The sequence below is a fragment of the Daktulosphaira vitifoliae genome, unplaced genomic scaffold, assembly GCF_025091365.1.
Source record: "Daktulosphaira vitifoliae isolate Bord-2020 unplaced genomic scaffold, ASM2509136v1 Scaffold_2, whole genome shotgun sequence".
Classification (NCBI taxonomy): domain Eukaryota; kingdom Metazoa; phylum Arthropoda; class Insecta; order Hemiptera; family Phylloxeridae; genus Daktulosphaira; species Daktulosphaira vitifoliae.
Window position 1 is genome coordinate 38419372 of NW_026099573.1, and position 24515 is coordinate 38443886.

The 24515-nt window shown below is 26.3% G+C and overlaps 2 protein-coding genes across 2 annotated transcripts in view; one reads left to right on the top strand and one right to left on the bottom strand.

Moving 5' to 3' along the window:
- LOC126898627 (pseudouridylate synthase RPUSD2-like) overlaps window positions 1-24515 on the top strand; it is a 138999-nt gene that overhangs the window by 17692 nt on the left and 96792 nt on the right. Inside the window, exon 2 of the mRNA XM_050672875.1 lies at window positions 6949-7319. Within this exon, the coding sequence (XP_050528832.1) occupies window positions 7035-7319 (285 nt within the window). The 5' untranslated portion in view covers window positions 6949-7034. The remainder of the gene's footprint in view (window positions 1-6948; window positions 7320-24515) is intronic.
- Window positions 17415-19380, bottom strand: LOC126898664 (tubulin beta chain-like). The gene is made up of 5 exons (XM_050672929.1): window positions 19216-19380; window positions 19050-19158; window positions 18608-18803; window positions 18390-18549; window positions 17415-18331 (listed from the first exon to the last, which is right to left on the bottom strand). The coding sequence occupies exons 1-5, from the start codon at window positions 19270-19272 to the stop codon at window positions 17519-17521; spliced, it is 1335 nt and encodes a 444-aa protein (XP_050528886.1). The 5' UTR covers window positions 19273-19380; the 3' UTR covers window positions 17415-17518.

Sequence of the window (24515 nt, forward strand, 5' to 3'; positions counted from 1 at the left end):
TTTTTTTTTTTTTTTTTGATTATACTAGTTAATATTTTTGCATTCTAATTGCACTTATTATGCTCATCACATTTTTTTACGACTATTATAAAGTTTTTAGATTTTAAGTAATCGCGTTAAACACGCAAAACGTATACTTATAAGCTAATAAAATTTGCTTGCAATAATACTGTTCTCTCAAATATATACTTGTTACAGATCTAATTATTTTTCGGGCAGACTGATTATCTTTATACAGGCGAGTTAACAAATTGATAAAAACTCGGTGCAAACAAAATTTGACTAAATTATTATTTTATAGTATTTTTAAACATGGAGCCGCCGTGTTTAAAAACCGATAATTTTATTTACAAATGAACAGTTTCAGTGGTCGAATAATGTAATTGTAGAATTATTATTACGTGTCTACTCGTGTTATTATTATGACATGATTTGCCTGAGGCACAATATCAGATTTTCTTTCCGTTTAATTATTTATTGTAAGCATTTTGCATTTACCAAATGTACCAGCAATAATAATTTTAATGTTTGTGGTTAGATGTTATGCACAATACACGTGTGTAATTGTATATTTTCACGTAACGCAGCAGTAATTATAATATAAAATTATATTAGCAATATTATTTTCATTATCAAATACACACACACACACAATTATGCATAGAGTCGTACTGTTGTATGTATTGGATCGGAAATATATATTTTAATGCAATAATTTGCTTTAATATCACAACCGTGAGTGTACTACCGAATAAAAATCATTTATTTTGTACTTATTTTTATCAAAGTATATTTTTCAATAGATATTTACATTAGTACAACACAATATATCTCCTTGTACTATTTTCAATCGTAGCAGTCAACAAAACAACATATATTTAACTAACAATACAAAACTGAAGTTTCACCCACTAGTTCAGTAAATAAAACATGATAATAGGATATCATTTCTCGTGTTATTTATGTTTTAGAAAACATATAAACTTTGTTTTTTATTCTTTGAAATATTTTTTAAATAGATACTTGAGGTAAGTATCAATAAAGTATAATAAATATACTTTAAGAAATGATCCAAACATTGTCATATATTAGTTAGGTATTTTTATTTTATACAAAAATAATGTTGTTATGAACACAAAGTATCGAAAATTCCTACACAAATATAATATTTTTATTACTATTCATACAAAATTTGTCTAACATTGTATGCGTTTAAAAACCTACAATACATGTGAAAATTCGATTTTTGACATTTTTTTAAGATTGTAATATTTAATAATAATAGTATTACTAAGAAATTACAAACAAACAAATGTATATTCACAACAATAACCAACTAATTATTATTTAACACGCGGGTACACAAAAAAAAAAAACTTTATAATCATTAAAATACAATTTTTAAATACCGTTCGACATGTTTTATTTTTCTGTTAGCATAAAATAAAATATACACAAAATTATAATGCGCAAACACAGAACAGTGTAAAAATTTTATAAATCGGTCAAAAATCAACAGATTTCATTTTTAGACGAGACTGAAAAAAATTTTAGATTATAGGTCGGACAAAGGCTGCCGGAAGTGAGCGCTTTTCTTTAAAAATCTGACATTTTTTAATGCTTCCGGATGAAATGAATTTTTTAGCTTCGTGAATAATTTTACTAGAGTAATATCGCTAAGTTCTTTCATTGAGAAAAAAAATTTAAATCGGAATTGGTTAAGTAATTTTTCCAGTCTTGGCAAATTGTTGAGCGATTCGCTAGTATTATATAATAAAATTTCATAAATAAAAAAATATAATTCAAATATCATTTAATTTTAAAAGGATTTTCAGTTTAAAAGGATTTTAAGAAATTGAAGTCCGTTTGATTAAATTCAAGTTTGATTAAAGTCCGTTAAATTGAATACGTCACAATATTAGGAAAATCAATTATAATAGTTTTACCTTGATGAATTCTTAGATTAACTATTTATAAGACGGTCAAACAATTGTTGTATTGAATAACATAAAAAATAAGATAATATATTATTAAATGAGTATTGTTAAACGTATTATTTTTTTAAACAGAAGTAACCGATATCATAATGTAATATTAGGGTACTTAACAATCCGAATAGTCGTTATAAAGAAAAATTACTTCGTTATATAATTGTTTATTCTATTTTAAATTAAGTTACAAATTTTATGACTTGATTCAATTATTGACTTCAGCTTTTCCTTGTCACATCTATTATACAGAAAAGTTATTATTTCCAAACAGTTTTAAGAAAGTTGCTAAATTCACTACTTTTATTTTTCATAACAGAAAATACATTCATTATTTTGTATTATGTAATCTGTGTCTGATTTTCTACATTTTTCTGGGGGGTCCTGAAAATAAAGTGTTCTTGGAATTCGTATCAGAGTCTTACCTTTACATAATATATAATGTATAAATATCGGCGTCTGGGGAGCTCCTGAGATCTGGCTGCCCTCTCCCCTACTGTATGTAACTATTGAATTATGAAATATATGAAATTTAATAGTTGGTAGAATCCTCGAAACAAAATAAATATTATACAAGTTTTTGTGATCTAGTGTAATTTAATTTTTTTATTGCATTTATTCCATATTAACGGTTGTGGTCTTGAGTTGATGACTTTAATATTAAAACAGTATCGCGTTCAGAATGTATTAAACTATAGTTTTAAATTTGAAACTATAACATAAAGAACTGTAAGCACATTAGTCGAGTTGAGTTCAAGATATAAACAATTATTACTTTTGGTGATGAGTCAAAAAATACACTGTGTTGTAGCATAATTATAGCAGAATTTTTACTTTTATTTTAGTTTAATTACTCGGTGGTTTACAAATTATCAACATGTCTCTTAGACGAAATTAAACAAAGTCCTTGCCATACAAGTATTTTTTTGACCGCCCACTTTGAATCCACACAAAATTTCAACATTTATTAAAATGTAAGAGGAAAAAAAACATAAACGGTCACCGACTTTTTTTTCAAGCTGTTTTCTCTTTTGTTCGCCTTGCCGATAAATTACAGACGTACAAATGTGCACACCTCTTTACGTTTTCCGTTGTAAGGCACCTTAAGTTATTATACGGCCTGCAGAACTTTTTCTCAAATCTCATCTTTTTTAGAAAAATAAAACACCGCATCCAACAAATGTAATATCTTATGAAATACCATTACACGTTTTTTTCGTATAAAACGAAGTAATAAAAAAAAATCTATCATTAAATGGTCAAATTTATTTTAGTGATGAGTTATATATTTTTAATTAATAAAAATATCTTCAAGGGATACGATTTTAGTACGTGTGATGTTTAATATCTATCTTTCTAGTTCAGAAAATTACAAGCTTCCAACACAAAACAATATTACTGTACACAACACTTGTAACAATAGCTTTCAAACAGCAGTACGCAATATATCCTGTAGATGTTGTTACCGCATGTGATGTCTAAAAATTACATAATTCGAAATTTTTGCCATTGTCTTTTTATTGACTTGCATTTGATTTTCGAATCCTGTGTCAATACTATTCTCGCTTCAATAGAAACGCCGTAGGCCAGGGAAACATAAGTTAATTAATCGCTTAAGGTTTCTATATATTTAATGACGTGTTAGTGTAAAAAGTTACTGTAAGCTACGGTCAATAACTTTAAATATAATTAATTTTGAGCATAAACACCAGCTGTGTTATACTAAAGTACTATGCTTTTTCTGGCTGTGTAATATGCACGCGAACTGGTATTTGCGAATAGTGGAAACATGAATTATGTTGATTAGACATTATTTAATAAGATTTCTGCATTAAATTTATAGCAGTATTTTTACTGAACATAAACGTGATAATCTAAACTATTTACTCTAAATATATTTTGACTAAAAAAAATATATCAATGATTTCCTGAATTTTATTTTAAAACTCGCGGTAAAACAATATCGTCAGACGTCACAATTTTAGTTAATTATTGTACGACTTTTAGAGTCCGAATTATTTATGTATTCAATAAATCAAAGTTAACTAATAATAATTGATAAGCATAATCGACACAAGATATCAAATTTTTACAAAACTATTCAGATCTGCTTTTATTTAAAATTGACGGCACTAAAGATCTTTTAAACCAAAATATATTCCGGTTATCATTTAATGCACGTATTCATAAAAAAACAATTGCAACTACTTTTAAAGAGAAATTTTATTCTAGCATATTGCTAGAATTTTTATAGTATTATAATTGCAGAAAATTTTGTTTACATAAGACAATTATTATACGAAGAGAAAAACATGATAATCCGTATATTTTTTTATTCCAAAGACAAAGACAGATACTGTTCCGTCAGTTTGATGAAAAAATTATACCCAAAGAAAACATCATAGAAATAGCAGGCTGATACTATGATACAATCTTATTTGATGTCCTCACCAAAATCAACAACTGCATAATTTATTTTGCAATCACCGTACAAAGATGAACATTGTAATCATAATCGACACTGTAATAGATTGAACGGATCACGATGTAAACCAGAATCTATTGTTTTCCTTGATTGAACAACGCGCAATCTAACAGCCACTAGCTTTGTGTTGGGTGACTGATTCGGAAAACAAACTTTTAATTTCATTTACAGGGTGATTTATTAAGCATATTACCCTCCATTTTTTCGTTAAATAATGATTTTTTCATAAAAAATATATAGATTAACATTCAATTCACATTTTTAAACTATTGTAAATATCAAGTTTATTGCGAGGAAAAATTATTTCTAAGTGTAAATTTTTAGGGTGACTTTCAAAAGTTAAGTAAGAACCTATTATAGATTTAGTATTAAATGAAGAATGGCCTAAATCAAATTTTGACTTGTCGCTAACCAGTATTGTATTATTTCTCTTTGGGTTGTTATATTTTTTAGTTATAGGCGAGCGGGTTGTGTAGCGTAGAAAAATTCTTATTTGTGTTATGGTAACAATAGACTGTTGCTAAACACTTCCTCGTCCTCTCATTTTCTGAATCTTCAAATGCTAATATCTCAAAAAATAATTATACGTTTGTGGTCATTCACCAGTCAACATTTTATTAAAAACAATAACAATTGTAACAATAATAAACAAAAGTTTACCCGTAGGAATAATTTTTTCTCACAATAAATATGTATTTACATTATTTATAAATAAATTGAATTTCAACGTATAGGTGGAAATTTAAATTTATCTACCACTTAAAAAAAGGCCATAGAGTACAGAAAACTATATAAATTCTATAAAATTATTGTACGATATAAATTAAATATAAGTTTTAGTGACTATTCTTTAAACTAAATTTCAACATGGCTAATATATTATGAAAAAAATCGAAAGAAATATTATATTATTTTGAAAAAACATACGATTGATGGGTGAAGTATGACTATAGTTTTTAACAATACATTTTATCAATGTAGTGAATTTAATATACAACTATGTATAATTAAAGTTAAAATTAAAATAAATAACAACAGCCAACGTGTAACGTAAATTGATAATTATGTTATAATTATGTAAACATTTAATTTTACTATACAAACTGAAAAGCAACAAGAAAAATGTATTATTATTAATGAAAGCTGAAGAAAAATAAATATTTTTAATTATTCTATTTTTCAATTTTTTTCGTTTTTAAAAATGTATGCTACTACACATATAATTAATTAACAAATCAATAAAGTAAAAAATAATGTAATTAATAATATTATTGGTTGAAAACATCTTTTAGGATAATATTTCGGAAGTTATTGACATTTTTAAACCTTGGTGGAAGGAAAAGCAAGGCAGTTATAGCAGCACCCCCCCCCTCGTCATAACTTAAAATATTTAAAACCTTCTGAAATATTGATTCAAAATTAGTTATCGATTAGTCATTTTCTTAATTAGATCATAATTTATTCAATAAATTAGCTATCTGAAAAAATAAAATTGAGCCCTTTATATACTATAAGAAATGAACAAATATAATACTTTATAATTGATAAATTCAAAAAGTTATGTAATAACTTTAATAATTAAATAAAACTATTATTTTACCTACTAGTAATAGTTTTCTGAAAACTTCCAACAGGTAGGATCTTCGCATTGAAAATATTTTTGTCATTCTCGACTAAAATAAACGGTATAAATAATTTCATTATTGTTTTTCATCCCTTTCTGTTCACAGAACTTTTCCAAACTGTTTCTGATTTTATTACTTTGTAAAATAAAAACTTTTAAGAAACTGCGTAACCCAACCGGATACATTAAAATAAAACCTAAAATTAGATAATAATTATAATGATTGGGAAATTGAAACTATTTCGTTATTTAGTTTGTCTGACAATTAAAGCTTTAAAATTATTAAATTTATGCCAACAAAATTCTTAAGATTTTTTTAAGTATTTTTTCTATATAATTATGTATATATGAAAATTTATTGTTTTATTATTTTTCAATTTTAACTTAGATAATGTTTTGGTTTAATATGTGAAACAATTCGTAGTATTGAAAATACCAATACTTCTTATTATAATGTTTATGTTCGTCCATCTTTCTGTTTTGCATTATCTACCAGACATCGATAAATTATTATGTGCCAGTGTTTTTTGTACTGTAAATTTAACACTATAATTAGTTACATAAACATTATGCACAATATAGCTTGGTTCATTTCTTAAGGAATAAACATATCATGACTATTGGAATAAATATTAGTCATGATCTGAATTGCACAACATATCTTTGTGCTTCTAATTTGAATAATGTACATTTTTTGAATTTGAATTTTATGTTTTAAATAAATTTTAGCCTTAATGACAATATAAAAAGGCGATAATTTTTTATTGGTTGATAATTTTAATAAAAAATTTGTTTTTCATTTTTATGTTAAACATTTCAATTATAATTATAACACATTTGTCAATTTTTAGGTAATCCAGTAGATATAATAAGAACTCAAAGAATGGAGACCTCAACAAAATAACCAGGTCAACTTATTGAACAAGGAAAATTTGCCATGCATCATCAAGTGGCTCATCCACATTGGATTGCAGCAGCCGTACAGCCTTGGGGTCTACCGCAACAATTGGGACCGTCGCAAAATATGTTGGCATTAGCCGCCATGGCGCCAGCACCGGGAGCTACACCGATCGCTTTTATAGGGCTGCATCCGCATGCTCATCCAGCTCCGCCACCTCCACCTCCGCCACTTGCCTCCACCGCGGCTACTATGGCGCTCATCAACCAGTTGCACGCGCACACCCAGCAAGATCTCGCACACTTGTTGCTGCCCACTTTACAGGTAAGACAAATTAAAATACAATTCTCAGAAATTAGGAACGGACATGAAATAAAGCACAAAGGAACTATAAGTCTGTTACAGATTTTTATAAAAAAAGTTTTGCCCAGTCTATCTCAATACAGGTGAGTACTAGAAGCGCAAATAATAAACAATGGCTGCATCAAATTTGAAAATGTTAAATTACAATTGCCATTTTTGACAAAGTTCTATTAAAATTTTTTATAACGAGTTGTTGATAGGAACATTAGGCTTCATAATAACAGAAAAAAATAAATAATTCCCTTATACCTAGATTTATGATTGTCTGAATAACAAAAATGTCGAGCTAAAATGAAAAATATTTTTAAGTACTAAATTGTGTAAGTGTTGTTTTTCAATATTTAATGTACTTTATTGAGACTGTCAAAATATGATTTAGAAAATATTTTCTCTCATATTTAGAATTAATTAAATTATACTTGCATAGTATTATATATTTTTTTATATTTAAAAATAGATTTTTTATAATGATATTAATGATTATCAAAATAATGACTCTATATATTACGTTACAGAGCTGTATGGCTGTTTTTTTCTAAATTTATTTACAAGGTTTATAATAATATTATTACATTTATTTTTTATATGTATTTTGTCCAAAATATGAATTGTAAAAATATATTAACCTTCTTAATGAAATTTTGATTATATCATTGGAAATATATAATGATATATCCTAATTCATGTCATACAATTTTTGTTTAGAAATGTCAGTTTTAGTGCATCATAAATAAATATTATTAGGTAAAATTATTTTAATAACCCTTGTTAAAATCAAATGGTTTTCTGGGTTGCTTTGTTTCTATAAGACTTTTCTTTGTGCGGTACCCCCAAATTGTATGTGGATAAGGATTATGTTTGAGAAAAATAGAAAAAAAGTAATTCATAGAGCGATGTTTGGATCTTGATAAAAGTTTAACGAAAACTTTCTTGAACAATACATAGGAATTATAAGCGTGAAACAAAATAGTTCAAAGATTTGAAAAAAGTTTTCGTGAAACAATGATTACAACCAATGCGGACGTGTAAGATCATTGAGCTTTAACATGAAAATCTTTTTGTTTATCAATTAAAATGATCTAACTATTCGTAATATAGTCATACTACTTAATATATAAATATAAACATATTTTACTGCTATAAGCTGTCTAAAAAAAAGAAAATAACTGCTTCATTTATTACATAATTTTTTTTTAAATATAAAATTTGAAAAATATTATTTTTGTTTTTACATTGTAATTGTTTTACGTTGTAATTAATATTATGTTTAAAAACATTTTTTAATGTACCATATTTTTGGTTTTGATTTTATAATTAAGTATTGAGAACATTTTTCGTTTTTAACTTAAAATTATGTCGTTATTTCTAATGCGTATTGTCCTGCTATAAAAAAAAATTAATAATATTTATGAAAAGAACTGTTCGTATGCTTCAATTGTCTTCACTGATTCGTCTTGACACATTATTATTCACAAAATAAAGTGATTTAGATATTATTTTACATTTTTATCTATACCTGTCTATACGAGACACTCTTTTTTTGTAACCGAATAACATTGAATAAATGACACTGTCGTTTTTTTTAAATACACTACATAATTAAAAAAAAAGCATATGTTAATCATTAGAGAAAAAAATTAGTTTTTTTTTCATTTAAACGCTTTGTGTTACGTTTATCACTATTTCTTCCAATGGACTTCTAAATTTTTACTAAGCTATGAGTTTTCTGAGTAAATAACTTGCAACGACTCACAGGTGCTTTTAGCGAAGTAATATTATTCAGTGAATTAATTTTATCACCATGTTGGTATTTTCAAAAGAATTCTATACATGAAAATATGACTTTTTACGTTCACAAACCGAGAAAAAATATTATATTAAATGTGTTACCATCATTATATTTATATATATATATTATAATGCAAAAAACTTGTTATTCAATACGATGCTTACATTATTGAATAATGTTAAGTCTATATAAATTTCACAGTAATGTAATACCTGTAATAATTATTTAAATATTGTGTTTGTTAAGTACAATTCATGTATTTAAAAATAAACATTTAAATCATAGAATATTTATAACTTGAGATATTTTTTTTATTAATATTATTTTTTATTACAAAAAAATAATCAGAAGCTGAAAATGTGTAAAAATTTTATAAATGTTTTTTTTTATGATCGTGGGAATTTTACAAATTATAGTTGTTAATCTTCATTTTAAATTTTATGAAATTTACTATTACTATCTACCAGTTCGTGTGTTTTAATATAAAAAATAATAACTTTTAGATTTCAGTTAAAATTTCTTTCTTAAAAATAATATTCTTTTTTTTTAATTTTAAGAGAGTTACAACATTTTTCTTGGATTACTTTGTTTTACTCAATTATTCTCTTTTGAAATATACGTTTCGTACACTTTACAAAACAGTGGGCAAGTAATTCAGTTTTTTAGCGTAAAAGTTGATTTAGGTAAAAACATATACCTATAGTCATAGAAATGTGTCAGCTTTTAATTAATTGTACATACCTGGGCTGTACCTAAAATATAGCTGTCGCTTTGGGGGTGTTGTTTTCGTAATAAATTGCAATGGACGGATAACAATTTGCTGCTTTATGAAAGTTATGAAAAAAGTTGTATACAATGAACTAACAATGAATTGTTTAGGGAAATACAGGAAAAAATATATAGAAAATATATACAATAATATCTTCCTGTATATTTAAAAGTATGTATTATGACTAAAAATGATTAAATTTAAATTAATATTTTATTAAATAATAAATTATTTGTTATTTTCATGGTAAATTTAATAATTATAAATTATTATTGATTATTTAACTGAAGTTGTGTCAAAAGAAACCTTTACTAAAAACAAAAGACTTAAACATATAATTATGCAAAAATTAATAGCATAAGGATGACTTGTTAGTAAGAATATCTATGATGAAACCCAAATTAATATATTAACATTTATTAATATATATTTATTAATTAAAAAAAAAAAAAAACAAATTTAAGTGTATGAAATTAAATCTTAGCATTTCGATGTAATCACTGTAGTTTTAAGTAAAATAAATTAATAATGTTATTAATAGTTAATTAATTGAAAAATAAAAACTTGAAAATCATGCAATCACATTTTTTTAAACTACACTAATAAAACCTCAAGTTTCGCACAACTACATCCATAAAACAAAAATTAATTGCTATTGACTATTAAAACTAGCAAATATTTTTTTAGTCGACAACGAAGAATTGTCTATTATTAATTTATTTGCTAACGTTTTTTTACCGTAAAACCTCGAAAGGAAGTAAATTAAAAAATGTGAAAGTTGTTTTGGGTGCGGTTAGATTAGATCGAAGGGTGAAATGATAATACGATACGCTTTAAAAAAAGAAAAGAAAAAGAAATTTAATGATATTTTAATTGTGTACATGTTAATGGCGATGGTGATGGTGAAATTACTCGTTCCTTTTATCCAGTCATTAAATATTTGTTCTTGATTTTTTGGGATCCAGGATAGACCCATTATTTGATATCATTTTACAATTTGTTTGCTTGGTTTATTAACATTTCGGATGTTCTTCAGGAGTCCTTCAAATTGTTGTTTTTTATATCCCCCGAGTGTCTGACAGACCTTGAATCAAATTTTCCAAATTGCTTGAACACAATAACTATCATATATTTAATCTAAAATTTTTCCTATTCCAATATATTACATCTAGGGCATAAATTAAAATATAACGCTATATGTACTCATGATTTAATGACACTAACTACAGATAAGTATTGTGACGCCCGTCGATCGAAATAGATGCGTATACTCCAAGTGAACCGACTTTTTATGTGGTCTTCAACAAGTCTAAGTCAGTAAAGCATTAAATTTTCTAACTATAATAATTATATGAGTTGGATACAGGTATGTAATAAATATTATTGGTTTTTTTTGCGGTTGGATTGATACTAAGACCCACAAAAATGAACTCTGCCATTTATCCTTGAGTCACAATGAATGAGAAAACCTTGTTGTGGGAATAATTTGACCGCATACAGATTGTATTGAATGTCGCAGGAGACACGTACAATCTTCATATGTAATTTAACAATTTCATTTGCTGATTTCACAATCTAATACCCTGAATCTGAAATATCAGAAGCATTATTCTTAAAAACTGTATTATTTCAATTGAGTATTCTTGAATTATTTAAAATAAAAAAAAAATCTTGCCCGCCATGTTTTACAATATTTTATAAATTCTATAGTCAATCGTAACTACGATTAAGTTCGTGTTTTTGTTTAGTCATCCAGAAACTAAATGATTTAGTTTTTTTTTTCTGCTTTAAGAATTATTTATGCAATCATAGTCCTTGTGTAATCGTGGTTAACAAGAAAAATAAAACACTCCATGCAATTGGTTGAAAAATGTTTGGCATAAAATGACAAGTCTCGGTAATTAAAACAAAAAAAAATGTAGTATTTTTTATTTATTTCTACTGCGATGAAATAAACGAAAATCATTCAAATAGACCTTGAAAATTGCTAATCTTAGTATAAATGTTAAACAATGCAGTATGAAAATGTTAAATTGATAAAATTATCTAAACACTATAGTTAGAGTATAAAAACGTTCAATGATTTTTCTTAAAATCATTTTTGTTGAATAAAGGCAACTATTTCAATATCTACTTAAGTTTTAGCTCGAGGCTAAGTAAAGCTTAACTGTAGTATTTTAAATTTCAATCGAAGTTTAAGAGGTAAGCTCCAATTAGCTTTGGTTTAACTTAATGAAAGATCGAGGTTTGCTTTAATGAGTTACATACCTAGATGTATGATGTGAATGTGTCTTGAAGTGCTAAAGTGCAAGGGTTGAGCTTTTCTTGTTACTAAATAGCCAATTCTACTGTTTTTGAATGTAAATTTATCGCTCTTAAAATAACATATGGCGTTGCTTTTAGTATGAGTACACTTAACTATTCATTTTGCATGTTCACTGTACTGTGTGATACGTGGTAGTGAGACATAATCAATGCAAATTACAATGTTATTTTTGGGTGCCATCAAGTTTAAACCGCGATAAGTTGAATTAATTGGACAAACATACATTTTGTTCGATGAACAAAGGAAGTGAGTTCTGAGACAATTGAACATTCCTACCAGTTTTTCCATTTGACAATTTTCACACAATTGCAAATTCAATTCAATATGTCGCCATTATGTTTATATTGGCCTCAGTAAATCTATTTCGATATATTGGAATCTAAATTTTCTGAACAATTCACAATTTATTTTTTAAATCTATTTATTTTAATATGTTTTATTTTTTAAATAAAAATCGTGCTTTAATATTTTGTCTTAAGTCTATACAAATTGATTGTAACTTGTGAAAGAAAAGAAACCATATCTAGAAAATAAAATTAACTTTAAATGTATATTAAACTTAATTAGACAGAAGAAAACACTTTGAATTTTAATTAAACGATCCATCAACTTAACTAGTATATTCAAATTAATTTAATTATTTCATTAATAATATTATGATTTAATTTTACGCTCTACAAAATTATGTTTTATGTTTACTTGTTAACATTCTGTTCATTTGGGTCGAGTTGAATTTGAACACAAACATGTCTGTGTTGTACGATGAAGTTTTTCACAAACAATATTTTCAATGTCTCGTTTATAATTTATTTCAAAAAGACATTACAAATGATCTGTTAATTAGATATCAGTTTTAATTATTCATTGACTTATTTGATGTTCGTTTGTTACGTGAAAAATAATCTTATACGCTGGTGTTACATTGTAATTAGTAATTCTTGAATAAAACTCCTATGCATAATGTAAAAATATTTTTAAATGTAATAAAAGTATTGATTATTCATATTTGAAATAGATATTATTAAAACTCTTTTTTGAGCGGGTGCAATATTATATAATATGTCATAGTATGCCATTTTGTAAAAATTAATTTTATTGTTATTTTATCCGTATGATTTCAAATTATTTTTATTTGAATGTATCCTATGATTTTTTAATTAATGTAATATATCTACGTACAACGTATTTGCATACACCTTCAATCGGTATAGCGGTTATTTGATTTCTGTTTTAGATTAAATGAATTATAATAATGATTTTTAAATTATATTTGCTCAATTCAGAAGTATAAATTACTGCATATAAAATATTGATATTTTATAAAATATAAATTAAATATGATTTGCATTTTTTACTCATAATGTTTGCAATTTTTTATATTTCATTGTGCTTGTATAATTATATTGTTTATGTATGACTATTGTCGACCAACACAATATAACGCATTTGTCGCATATGATACATTTATTTTTACACATATAGTAATGTTCTAATACAAAGGAGAAAACTTATAGTTCTGTGTACTTCGTATGGTTTATTGAGTTATGTTCATGCAAAAACTGTACTGTGGAAGTTTACTGGATTAATTTCTGGTTAAACTTTCTGACTATCTTAATTGATTTGAGGAACTTTAAGTTATAACATATGAGAAAAAAGTGCATTTCAATATTAAGTTTCTGTCTTTAGTATTGAAGAAACAAATTTATGAATTTAACCTTAATTTTATAGGGAATTCTGATAGCAATAATATTATTGTTTATGTAAATAAAAATCAATTTATATTTAATTTAATATTTTTTTATAGTTCATTTTTATTTTCCAATTCATTTCCTAAATTAAATTATTGTCAAATGTAATAGACAATAATTTTTATGGTAATTTTCCTTGACGTGCAATTCACTTCAAAAAATATTTATAATTTTGTGATAACCAAAAAAAAAATAATCAAAATTTAATTTAAAAAATAGAAGTACAATTATTACATATAATACATACTATTTAAATTTCATTAAATATCAAAAAGGAGAATAAAAAGTTATTTAACATCAAATTTATTTCTAACATGATTTTTTTATTATACACTGCTATGTTGTATTTGAACAGAAGTTGATAATAATAATATTATCATGTTTCATAAAATATTAATTAGATATCAAATCACCTGAATTTAATAAAATATATATATAACAATGTTTGTTGTTTATAGATGATATAAAAATAAATTAAAATTTTGATCAAAAATATTAAGATTAACTGCTTGCTTCGTTTATTTATGCCAATTAAATATATTTATTAATTTGTGTGAACACATAATAATTTTTGCACTTTTGAATTTGCTAAATTAGACTATTTTTTCAGAAGAAACCATTTCTATTAATATAATTTTTTAGAAGGAAAATTTTTTTAATATTTAACTTTCACGTGTTTATTAACGATTTGTATTAGTTTTAGAAAAAAAAATCAATGAGCTTATTTAATGATAAATCTATAAAATACTTAAAACTTAAATTTCAATGAATATAGTGACGTAGATTAGCAAAAAAATGTATAAAATATGTAATTTTGTAGATGTTCTTGCTATGACTAGAGACGTAAACAGAATATAAACCATTGGTATATTTTTTTCTAATTGTTTTTTTTTCCTTAATACATATTTTTAATTGTTTTATGCATTCTTGAGCCATCAACGCGCACACATTATTCATTAAACATAAAAAAACAAACAGTAGAGTGTTTTTATGTTTTTTTACATCTTTAACTATACTCTCCCCCATTATGTAATTCTGGCTATACCAGTGAATAATCATTAAATATATTTTTTATTCTAAAAAAAAATCAACTTTATTGTCGATTTACTATTATTACAACTTTATTTAAAAAATTCCGAAATTCAGTAAGTTTGTTCGCTTTTTTATTATCGAACATTGATAGTATAATGACAGAAATGTGAGTGAAATTGACTGTCGATCAATCATGTAAACATTAAACAACAATATGTATGAAGATTGTCTTTCTCCGTTTGTTGGTTGTCCGTTTCGTTTTGCCATCACCCATGTCGACGATCCGTCTCAATTATATGGTAGTTGTACACAATGCGTAGAACTTTGATGTGGAGATAATGGATAGGGGAGGGCGAATGAATGGGTAATTTAATAAGTTTCAAATTTTATTACATTCGCGTCCCAAAAAAACATTATAGCCGACAAACGGCTCCTAATATTACACATGACTAGTGTGCGTACTAGCGTTAACATTTTTAGTAGGATCGATTTCGCATATAATAAGATGGGTGAATAAATAAAACGAAATTGTATAAATTCTCAACCACGACACCCGGAGTCATGTAGGTGTAACAATGTATATTATAAGCACTTAAGAGTTTGTGAAAATCTGTTGCACATTCATTTTGGAATTATTTCAAATATCTTGTGCCAAAAAAAAAAACAAATAATCAAATAAATTTTCCGATCACGGTAAGAAAACTTAAAAAAATAGAATTGCAAAAATTATAGGTAGCAGTATTATTTAATAAAAATCTGTTAACTTTAGCGTTATGGATACAGTTAAGTTTATAGTAATAATATTTATTATTACTCTAATTATCTTTATCGTCCTCTCTGAAAAACTATGTTTGTATTAGAGAGAACGGAAAAACCTATATAGTCCAGCACAACGAAATTAATCACATTCATTCTAATTTTTTAATTTACGTACAACAGTTTTATAGTTAAAGTATCAGTATGTATAATGAATGTTATATTAACCAATAAAAAATAATGCATTTTTGCAAATGTAATTTATTTAAAAAAGTGTCATTTGAAACTACAATACTTGATGTTTCGTTAGATTAATATATATTTTCGAGTTTTATTATTTTATTAATTATTTATTAATTTATTCTTTTATTCAAATAAAATCAAAAATTAATAATTAATAATTAGATGAAAATCTATCTCGTTTTACATCTAAAAATGAAAATTACGTTTTCAGACTAAGGTTAAAGATCCGTTTTGAAAATTGCTCATAATTGATCAATTTGCTGAAGTATTGTCCTCATCTCTATACACCCTTAATACTTAAAAGATTATTTTAGCGTTTATGACATGGTTAAAAATATGATTCAAGGCATTCTCCATCTTATTTACTTTTATTTTATTATTCATATAATCGTCTATATTATCTCCAAAACTAATTGCAAATTTTTTTATATAGTCAGGAGTTTAGAAATTGAATAAGTGAAGGTCATTTTTTATAAATCAGTCAAAGCTATTTAAAATATATTTTTTAAAAATATTTGTATTTATAGCATGAAAAATTGTTTAATATAAAATGTTTTGTATTTAAATTACTAAAATATATCCATAACATAGTATCCATTTCAAATTCAAATGCATCTGGTTGACAATATACAGAGTGATTGATTTATCATTGACCATTAAATTATCTTAAAATTTAATATAAAAGTGTCATGGCTATTTTCAAGAATTTTTAATATTTTACTCAAATATGGGAGAGTGAGCAAATAATGCCAACTTAATAATTCCTAGTAAAAAATATACTAATAGAAATATAATTAATTTCTAACAAAAATTAAAAAAATAAATGCAATAAAAAATGAAAATTATCTATAATTTATTTATCTTCATAAAAATAAAACTGAGTCCTAGGTATGTTAATGATACCTTAATTAATCGTCTTGTCTTCAAAATCATCTTTAACAATAATATTTTTATTTCACAACAATATAAGCATTTAAACTACATATATTTATACGTAATTTATTTGAATATCATTTTATAGAATCAAAATATCATGTCATAATTATAAAAAATTAAACAAATTCAATAAAAATTCTAGAAAAATATTTTAATAAACAGTAAATAATAAATTCATAGTGAGCGCCATTGTCTCACTTAATTCCTTATTTTACCAATAAGGGTCGTAAATATTTAATTCAAATGGATAATTAAAATTATTTATACTTAATGGATAATAGTTTAGAAATTTGATAGAATAATATGTGAGTAATTAAGACTATAAGATACTTTCAGTGAGTTATTTGTATGTAAAAAAATACTCAGATTTTTTGTTTATATGGTTTTTTATTTTTTATTTACTTAATATAATTATTCACTTATAACAAGTACTTCTTATAATTAAGGGAAAATAAGTTAATGAGAATGTACAAATATTTATCAGATTCCTTGTCAATACACATATTATATTAATTGGATGAAAACTACAAAAAACTTGTATCTTATAAACTAACAAGTGTGTTAAGCTTCTGCTTCTTCGTCTTCATCCCCTTCATCATCTCCTTCCACGGTAGCTTCTTGATACTGTTGATACTCAGACACCAGATCGTTCATGTTAGATTCAGCTTCTGTAAATTCCATTTCGTCCATACCTTCGCCCGTATACCAATGCAAAAACGCTTTCCGACGGAACATTGACGTAAACTGCTCGGAAACGCGTTTAAACATTTCTTGAATTGCTGTGGTATTACCGATAAATGTTGATGACATCTTTAATCCCCTAGGTGGTATGTCGCAAACGGCCGTTTTGGTATTGTTAGGTATCCAGTCAACAAAGTACGCCGAGTTCTTTGTTTGAACGTTCAGCATCTGCTCATCCACCTCCTTCATAGACATGCGACCGCGGAATATACTGGCTGCCGTTAGATAACGACCATGTCTAGGATCACACGCGGCCATCATATTTTTTGCGTCAAACATCTGCTGAACGAGCTCTGGTACAGTTAACGCTCTGTACTGTTGGCTGCCTCGAGATGTCAGTGGAGCAAATCCACAAATAAAAAAGTGTAAGCGAGGGAATGGTACCATGTTGACTGCTAACTTTCTAAGATCTGAGTTCAACTGACCGGGAAACCGGAAACAAGTGGTTACACCACACATTGCTGCGGAAACCAAGTGATTAAGATCACCGTAAGTGGGAGTGGTAAGTTTTAGTGTTCTAAAGCAGATATCATAAAGTGCCTCATTATCAATACAGAAAGTTTCATCCGTGTTTTCCACCAGTTGATGAACCGACAGGGTAGAGTTGTATGGTTCCACTACAGTATCTGATACCTTTAAAAGAGTAAAAAATTATTAGGGAGTTAATTAAATTAAACAATGGGAAATTTACTTTAGGAGAAGGAACAATACTATATGTCGTCATTATGCGATCAGGGTACTCTTCACGTATTTTTGATATAAGCAGCGTACCCATACCTGACCCGGTACCACCTCCTAATGAATGCGTTAGCTGAAATCCTTGTAAACAATCACAACTCTCAGCTTCCTTCCTAAACAGTTATTTAAAAATTTAGTTGGAAAAATTCAAATTAAATTCATTTTACGGACCTAACAACATCCAAAACGGAATCAACTAATTCAGCGCCTTCTGTATAATGACCTTTTGCCCAATTATTTCCGGCACCTGACTGTCCAAATACAAAGTTATCCGGACGGAATATTTGCCCGAAAGGGCCGGCACGTACAGAATCCATCGTACCCGGTTCAAGATCCACTAATATAGCACGAGGTACATATTTGCCGCCTATATTGAGAAAATAAGAAAATAAATTATTATTATTAATTTAGTATAATTNTGTCCAAATACAAAGTTATCCGGACGGAATATTTGCCCGAAAGGGCCGGCACGTACAGAATCCATCGTACCCGGTTCAAGATCTACTAATATAGCACGAGGTACATATTTGCCGCCTATATTTATTGAGAAAATAAGAAAATAAATTATTATTATTAATTTAGTATAATATGATTAACCGAAATAAAGTCTAACCAAGAGCTTCAGAATAATAAACATTAATACGTTCAAGTTGTAAATCCGAATCTCCATGATAAGAACCAGTTGGGTCAATACCGTGTTCGTCTGAAATTACTTCCCAGAACTGTGAAATAAAAAAATTAAACTATCATCTACACGTAAAGATTTGCTCGGCATATACCTTGGCTCCAATTTGGTTGCCACATTGGCCAGCTTGTAAGTGACATATTTCACGCATAATTTAGATTTAACGGTTAATTATCAAATAAAAACGAATTAATAAGAATCACAATATAAAAACAATCAATGAACAGTGACCATAAAAGACTAACTCGATAAGCAAAGACTAAACTACTAATGACTTCAATATAAAAAATACACTTTATTTGTACTGTAGTAATATATACTAAAATCGTTTTACTAATGGCCAGCATATTATTTAACAATTTTTATCAAACAAGAATGGATTGTGTTCAAATATTCATTGATGATTACTAATTCACTGATTTTTTAAACATATTATATTTTTTCAATATAAATCATTTAAAAAAAAATTATTTATTTTTAAAATTAGTTTAAAAATATGTCTTTTTAATACATTTATGGAATTATTTTATTACTGGTAAAAATAGAAAAATGTTCATAAATTAAAAAATAAAATCTATATTAATGATTGATTATTATCATACTAAATTATATAAGTTTAAGAAATAAGATAACAATATCTAAAAATTGTGAGTTGATTGTGTTGTCGTTGTTTTTTTCACCCTTATATTTACTCTTTTAACTTTTCTCTCTTATCAACCACATTGAATTCCTTCGTTATGATTAACAAATACAGTTTAATATATTTTTTTTACGGATAGATTATTTTCAACTCTTGGTATGTAGTATCTTAGCTTTTAAATAATAAAAATTTATTTCTGCTTTTAATGTTTATTTTACTTGGGGCATTATTTGTATAAAACTATCTTGCCTTGTCACTGTCGGCAGTGTTAAGTCTGACGTAGAGAATATTAACTACTGCATCCAATTGACAGATGAATATAAACAGCGGTAGATCGCTATTGTCTGTATACTCAGCAGCTTACCTGTCAATTAAAACCCCTCATAGAAGTTACAAAGCGCTGAAATCAGGATTGAGATTTATAATTTTATCTTATAGAATTAAAACCACTTCATAAAAGTTTATATCTTTATGTTTAATTCTAGTTTTGTTACCCTTTAGTATACGTATTTATATTTATCTAATTTTTGATTCAATTAAAATATTTTCTTATTTACTACGACTTCTTATTTAGTTAAATTTAAATACTTTTAAAAATCAAGTATTTTAGTATACATCCTAAAAATTTAGATTCTTTAATGTATTTTATGAAATCCGTCAACACAATAAAATTTGGTGTATTATCAATTGTATATTAATTATTTAATATGGAATGTATTAAAAAAATGTTTGAACTCAAAATTTTTATATATTGACTTCATTTACGTAAACATAAACTGTTATTAAATAATACTATAATGCAAATATTTTGTTTGGTGTTTTTAGTGTTATTCTATTTATTTTTCCAGTTAAACTTACTTCGAAGGAAAAACTTTTCTTAGCCTTAAATTGGATACGGTTAATTGGCCAGTAATCCCGTTTATCTTATTCATTTCTCTTTATTTATTCAACGTTTCGTAAAAATTATTGTGCTTTTGTAAAGTTAACGCGTTGTAGGTTTAATTCAACTAATTAAAGACAAATAAATTTCTAAAATGTAAGCATTTTCTTAAAGCTTATTATTTGTTTCATATTTTAAACCCAATGTAATTATTATAATGTATTGTTAATAATAATAATAGTTTATCGACGCATTTTAAAGCATTAGAAAGACTTATGTATATACATATAATCCATCTATTAGTAACAAACTAACCATCTGCCCTGGAGTAATTGAGGTTCAAAAATATCCTATTTGGAGAAGGCCTTAATAGGACGTAAAAAGCACGAAAAAAAACAAATAAATGAAAAAATATTCAGGGAAAAAATATGTTTCCCTTATTTACTTATGGTTATTGCTTTATATCAAAATGTTAGATTTACAAAATATAGTTTATGCTCATTATTACAATTGAAATAAAAATAAACTTAAGTTTACAAGGGCTTATCGTTAGGAGTATTTCCAAATTTAATCGAAAAAATATAAACAGGTTTTTAGAAATAATGAAAGATTATTTCATCGAACTAATCTTAGTAGTTTGAACAATTTAACTATCATGTTTAAATTTTATAAATGAACCACTATGAAATACAGTTAAAATGTCTTTTTGGTTTTCAATTATCTAAAGAATTCTTTACTGTCAAAATGTACAAGTTATTTAAAAATAGAAAAATATTTTATCATTGTTTATGCTTTATACATGTATCTATTGTTGAATTCACTAAGAGCTATCTTTTATTTCTAGATTCATTCTAAAAATATACTCCTACGTTATGTATGTTTTTCATGGTTTTTCTGTATATTCCATGGCGCCATTTCTGTGTATATACCAGTCTTATATACAATTTCCGATACATTTTGTATTGAATGTTGATGGAGACAAAAGCACACCTTTCATATGTTCTACGCTAACACGTTCCATTACATTAATGTTCCTGGAATGAAAAATCAGCAAGAAAAAATATTCTAGTGTATTTTGAAAAAAGAAATCTAATATTTGTCAAAACTCCTACTTACCGAGAATTTGATCAAATAAATCTTTTATTTAATTCATTTAATGAATAGTTTATCTGCCCTAAATCTAGATTTACTAAAAATATGTCAACAGTTTACAAAAAGTTATAAATGAAGAGAATTTGAAATACTCTTGATTTAATTTAGCTGGGAAAATATTAAACTGGGAGCTGAAACCCTCTAAATATGTCAGTTTTTAAATTATAAGTCTCATTTTAAAAGTATTTTTTTGACTAAAACAAAATTCTAATTCCGCCACCATATTTTTTAGTTTAAAAACTTATATTTGTTCAACAAATGAAGATTTATTAAAATACATTGTGCTAACAGTCTGTCACTAATTTATTTTGAATAGAAAATTTTCAGCATGATTATTACCTATTATATTTGTTTTGTTTCAGGTATGTCTTTATGTCAATGAAAAAATGCAATCATACTAGTAAGTATAATTTTAACAATGCCATACCCCAGTTCTTTAAAATACTAACTTTTGTGAAAGTTTAACATATATCTAATAATATTATAATATTGTCAAAATTCATAACAAAATAAGATAATTTAACTATGACTAATCATTGTAGTTTAAAATTATAATGCTTAATTAGCAACCAACATAACATGTTGAGGTGAGCATTCATTTAACTTTTTTTATTTCAAACTAAATGTAATTAAGATACAAAAGAATAATAACAATTTTTGAATCATGGTTAATAAATTTTACACAATGTTAACGCCCAAATATCCAACTCATTGTGGTAGTGGGTTATTGATGATTAACAGATTATATAGAGTGGTGTAGCTGTAGAGTAAGCTAGTCAAAAACTGGACGTCACTGGAGACATCGATGCACTCACGAAATGCGTAATTAGAAAATTTGTAATTTGTGATTTGTAAAAATGTAGTTTATTTATTATTATACAAACTGTTGTTTTCGCATGCTACCGTATGCTATTTAGTTCATCGGCCACGGATGTGATATACAAAATAGACGTTAGAAAAATAAGAAAATATTAAATAATAAACGTTAGTGGTTCATAAAAAGTATATACCGTGTGGCCAGACGGCAAACTGTGTGGTAGTGCGAAAGGTACGAGAGTTATTTAATAAACAAAGACGTCCGTAGACATTTTTTATGGGGGGGGGGGGGTAAAATATTTTTTTTAAATATTTGTTTTCACCATTCACTCAATACACCTAGCGTTGACGGGTCACAAATTGTCAAGTCTGAAAGCAAAATAGCATCTCAAAAATTACTTATAAATTTGTAGCTGTTAACGTTACTAGATTTTTTTTACGGTGTTTATTATATATGATCAACATTTTATGATTTAATTTAATCATTTAATCAATGCTACGGGTAGATTATCGCCAATACAACATTTTTTTATCTACGCGGATCATTGAGCGGATATGCCTTATATTCTATTAAATGCCTTAGTATGTCAGCTGACAATTATACTATAGCTTGAAAAACACTAACAGAACCATTTAATAATATTACTCAGTCTTGTTAAAGCAATGATAAAATCGAATACAATATTAAACGCGTTATTCGATTATAAAACTTAGAAGATTCTGTGTTATTTATTTTATCATAAAATTTGACTTGTAAAAAATTATAAGTAAAGATTTTAAAAGTATTTTAATTAACTTGAATGATTGAAGTTATTTTTTTTGTGCTTATGAAATGATTTAAATACGATAATTATTATTTGGTATTTTATGTATGACTGAATTACATACTACTTATTTTAAGCTTTATTAAAGTCAACTTTTTTATTTATTTATTTATAGCATTTAAATGCTAGTTGTTTAACTTGCTTAATTTACATTTTGTTAGGTTAATACAAAAAATAGAAAAAGAAAAGATTGCAAGTGTTGAGTGATTACATAGTCGGTTTCAAAGTATTTATATTACCTAGGTTTAATTATATTATGTGTTTGGAACAGTTAGTTTGATTTAAATTAATGACTCAAGTTCCACAACACCACTGTCTTGAGGAAGTTATTTGTTTATGTTTCTTTTCCGAGTACTAGGATACCTTTGAGTGAACTTGTTCAGATATTTGAAATATATGTGGCTTGATGGTAAGTAGGGTATTTGAGAAAGATATGGATAATTGAGAGTTTGCATTGACATGTATCGCAAATAGTTTCGGATTCATTAGACATAAGATAAGAGTGTGTCTTGTGTGGCCCATGCATACTTTAGTTATTATGGTCTTTTGGTGTCTGCTTAGTATGGCTTGATGTTCCAGTCATTTAGTAGTAGATGGTTTGACTTGCCGTAGTTTGTTAAATGCTTTTTTTACCGTCGTTTTCTCTAGAGTGATTCATATTTTGTGTAATGAGTGTGAGTTGCATCTTTATATGTTATGTGTTAGTATATTTCTATCTCAGGGTATTCTACTGTTGATAATGCTAGTTTATCAGCAAGTTCATTATCAGAAATACCCATGTGAGATGGGATCCACATAAGACTGACGATTTTATTGCTTGTGAGAATTGTATTTTGAATGGTCTGAGCAAGATTATTTTTGGTGTGAATGTTTGTAATTGATGTAACTACAGTCATAGAGTTACTAGAAATGATAATTTTATTTAATGAAAATTTTATGGCTTCAAGGATCTTCTCCGAGAAAATGCTTAAGAAAGGATAAAGTTTGTAGAGGGTATTCTTTAATGGATGTGTGATGGAAAATCCAATATTTCATTGACTTTAGAGGCATATGTGTATATTTAAAAATAATCGTGGTATTTG

Excerpts from the sequence above, each read along its gene's own strand:
- LOC126898664 (XM_050672929.1), bottom strand. The coding sequence starts at position 19,272 with ATGCGTGAAATATGTCACTTACAAGCTGGCCAATGTGGCAACCAAATT. Across the intron at positions 19,159-19,215 it reads GCAACCAAATTGGAGCCAAG|TTCTGGGAAGTAATTTCAGA; the intron begins GTATATGCCGAG and ends TTTATTTCACAG. Across the intron at positions 18,550-18,607 it reads TCCGTTTTGGATGTTGTTAG|GAAGGAAGCTGAGAGTTGTG; the intron begins GTCCGTAAAATG and ends ATAACTGTTTAG.